Source organism: Morone saxatilis, unplaced genomic scaffold (assembly GCF_004916995.1).
Source record: "Morone saxatilis isolate NCDOM2014 unplaced genomic scaffold, NCSU_SB_2.0 Contig23, whole genome shotgun sequence".
Lineage (NCBI taxonomy): Eukaryota > Metazoa > Chordata > Actinopteri > Moronidae > Morone > Morone saxatilis.
Window position 1 is genome coordinate 22,370,186 of NW_023339796.1, and position 3,863 is coordinate 22,374,048.

Here is a 3,863-nt window from a genome sequence, read left to right on the forward strand (position 1 = left end):
CTTGTTTAAGTCGTGCCGTTTCATTTGTGCGTTCCATAAGGCTGTTGCGGTGCGGTGAAGTGTGATGTTTTTGTTGTTGTTATTCAGATCATCTGCTCAATCAGCGCGAGGGAAACAGGTGTGCGTCATTAGGACTGAGGGACTGTCAGGTTGAAGGGGAAAACTGCTCTGCTGTAAATGTCACTGTGTTAAAGTAAGTGAACACAGATAAACTGTGATTCTCAGCAGGAACAAAAAAAAACTACAATTATTATTTTTTTTACTGTGTATTCTTTTAAAGCTCTGTGTCTGTCGAGCTCAGCCTGTGCTGAGTAGTGTTGGACAGTAACTCATTAATAGTAATAATATGACAGTAATAATATGTATATATGTATATAAATAACTGCCTATATTGTTTTATTTTATTTTGTGTATCATTTATGTTATTCTATGAATTTAATTATCTTTTTTGGTGTAACATGAAGGAACTGCAATCTTTAATTTTGTCTTACAGCCTTGTGTTGCATAATGATGAATAAATCCCCTGATTGTTGCTACCCTCTACTAATTTGAAATCCAATCCATCCTTGGATTCATTTCTGTAATTGTGGAGGAAACTAGCTTGGAAGATGGAAATGCTTATATTTACCGGCTGGATGGATTGAATGATTTTATTTTATTTATTTAGGTGTCCTCTATCATTCTGTGGTGCCCAGTATGGGCTTACAATAGACTAACACAACAACAGCCAAGATGGATACATGACAAATCATAATGTACTTTTCCACAAATTCAAAAAGAACATTTCATGAGATTACATTTCCGTGACCAAAATGTCCTATTATGTTGGATACAGTGTTCTCTGTCGTACCTGCCATGCATTTTCTATAAATCTTGCTAAAACAAAAATCTCTCCCTGAAAAGCGCCAACTCAACATTTCACCTTCACAACCAGAACAAATCAGGGTTCTTCAATTGGATTTTTTCAAACACAGGGTTCCTCGGGTCATTGTATACAAGGCAGTGAAAAAGAAAATAAAATTCATCCTCAATAACACCAAGATCACAGAGAACACAGAAACACTGCTGTTCAGGCATCCCCTTATATCTGCCTGCCTCAGTTGCCAGTACCAGTTCTTAACTGAGCTTAACTTACAGTGGTAGTGTAATTATTGCTGGCAGTGTAATAAGTTAAGTAATGCGATTACTTCTGAAAAAGGTAATGAGTAACGAAACCCATTTTTTTGAGTAACCAGGCCAGCACTGGTGCTAAGCAGATGATAGGTTGGTTCTGTTCAGTTTTAAATAGCTTTTGTTGAACATCGTGGGGATTGGGTGTGTCATTTAAATGCACTGACTCCTTTTTTTTCACAGCAGCCGTTTTGACATGAAATAGGGTAAACACAGGTGTTAGCAATGATACTGATGAAGGTTCTGTTCCATTTAGTGTAGCAGATTTACAGTGAGCCAACATACAGCAGCCTGACTCTGTTTGACCTGATGGGAATGGAACCTTAATTAGTATCATTGCCTGTGTTCACCCTACTAGTTCATGTCAAAATGGCTGTCATTCAGGTGTATTGAAAATCTTCTGCCCTCCATATCTGGGGTGTTGGCACTACAGACACTGACAGTGAGTATTTACATGCAGCCTGTGCATCAAAACCATCAGCTAGGAAATTATGCATGCACCTGGTCCAGCACTGCCCAGTCACAGGGGTCAGGCAGACTTCTGAAGACTCAGTGGTGGCACTTGGAGATGCAAATTAGTGTGTGTGTGTGTGTGTGGGGGGGGCACATGTGTAATTTAATTAAAAATGATGTTGCTTTTGGTGATGGGACCCACAGGGCATTCTGGGTGCATGTCCTGCTGGCAATCTATGCTTGGCCATTACAGAGCCGTTTGGACAGTTTATCGATCAATTACAGTAAAGAGGTCAGCGGCATTAAAACACACAGCAGCCGCACGCTCAACGCTCACTGTTGTATCCGCAAAAATCCCGCCATTGATCATATGTGAGAAACAAGAAGCGTTTGTTTCCAACACTGCGAGAGCCCGCCGGTGTATCCCACACACACACCCCCTCACTCACTGTGCTCTGCTGCTCTCTCATCCGCCGGGCTGTGAGAGACCGAAGCAGCCTGGTAGAGAAACAGCGAGGAGGGGAGAGGAAACAGAGCGACAGAGATGGTGAGCATCAACATGGGGCCGAGACCGCTGCTGCTTCTCGCGTGGCTTTTAATGGCCGTCCTAACGCCTAACGTCCGAGGTCTTAACGGCGACGAGGACCAGAGCCAGGACACCGAGTGCAAGATGAAGAGCGTCACCGTGTCTGCGCTGCCGTTTTTGAGGGAAAACGACCTGAGCATCATGCACAGTCCGTCGGCCTCCGAGCCCAAGCTGCTGTTCTCCGTCAGAAACGATTTTCCCGGGGACGTCGTGGTGGTGGACGACCTGGAAAACACCGAGCTCCCCTTTTTCGTCTTAGGTGAGTCTTGGCGGTCTCCGCGGTTCATTAGCCGCTAATAGAGCACATGAACCCCCCCCTTACTATTTATCACTACACCGGAGCATCTGTTATCTGTTATCCATTAGCTTAGGCCTGGCTACATATTTTTTCACTGTTTTGAAAAGCACCACATGCTATATAACAACCGGAATGAGTAGCTAATGCAATTAGCTGCGTTATAGGTCTTAACCAGTCTGCCAATGGATGCTAATTAGTTCAGCGCACCACTGTGGTGGGCTAAGTCAACACCTGACACTTCTTATTGCAAATATAGGCCCGCATAGCATCCTAATGCTAACAGAATTGTAGTTTTTGCCATTCAGTTTAACTAACAATAAATACATCTGTGAGAGCCGCGCCACTTCCACGCCTCCAATGTCCATTAGTAGTATGTGAGTATGTTCTCTCTAACGTTAGCATAGGCGCGTGGTATGGTTAGGTGCATGTGTAGCAAACTACTTGCTAATTAACAGACTAGTAAGTGTGCAGCCAAACTCCTGTGACTTTAATACAACTTTTACCGCGCACCTCTTTCTCCTGCTGTGCGGCCCCTTCCTGCTGCCCATGTCTGATGTGTTTTCTATGGGATTAAAACGCGGCAGTCGACGCTCTGGGGTCGGTGTTCAGGCTCTATAAAAGCAACTTTATTCAAGTTTAGACCAAAGCAAGTCCACGTGAAGTGGCCATTGAGTTATGCTTCAATAACACGGAGTTTGGCAGAAAGTGGCAAAGTTTGCATTGTGGGAGTTAGCTGGCCGCTGTCCATGGTGCTGAACCGGCTGTGCAGCGCTCCGCGGCCCGGCGCTGCTGCTGGGACTCAGTGTGTGGCTCTGTGGGGTCCGCAGTGGGACCTTTATACACCCAGTCTGGTCTGGTCTTTGGATGTTTGTGTGAGGATTTAGTGTTGTTACTGGTGGCTCTGGGCCTCATTGTGCAACAATTTGATATTCTATTGGCTCAAGTCAGCAATCAGCAGAAAAAGGCCTTTTATAAGTGTGTGTGTGTGTGTGTGTGTTGTCTGTTGTATAGCTACTGAGCTGTTTCATCTGTGCAGTCTCTTTGTTGTCACTTGTTGAAGCAGTTGCCTGTTTGAATCGAATTTACACACATGCATTTTACATGGACGCTGTAGTTGTTCTGTTGTGCCTTTTTGATGTGTCAAATGCTTCTGAACTGTGCAGCTTAAAGACTCGGCCGCATTTTGTCACATGCTCCATTAAAGTGCTTGCATTCTGTGTATTCTGAATAAAGATACTTGACATGCTGATTCACATTCAACAGAAACACACATACACTGCAGGATTTAGAAAACAACAATAATAATAATATTGTTTTTAGAGCAGCAACAGTAAAGTTTACAACAGCAAAGTCACT

At 43.7% G+C, this 3,863-nt stretch overlaps 1 protein-coding gene across 1 annotated transcript in view; it reads left to right on the top strand.

The window, feature by feature from the left end:
* The first annotated feature begins 2,107 nt into the window (after positions 1 to 2,107).
* Positions 2,108 to 3,863, top strand: part of astn1 (astrotactin 1) — a 374,129-nt gene continuing 372,373 nt past the window's right edge. The window contains exon 1 of the mRNA XM_035669982.1: positions 2,108 to 2,468. Coding sequence (XP_035525875.1) covers positions 2,168 to 2,468 — 301 coding nt within the window. The 5' untranslated portion in view covers positions 2,108 to 2,167. The remainder of the gene's footprint in view (positions 2,469 to 3,863) is intronic.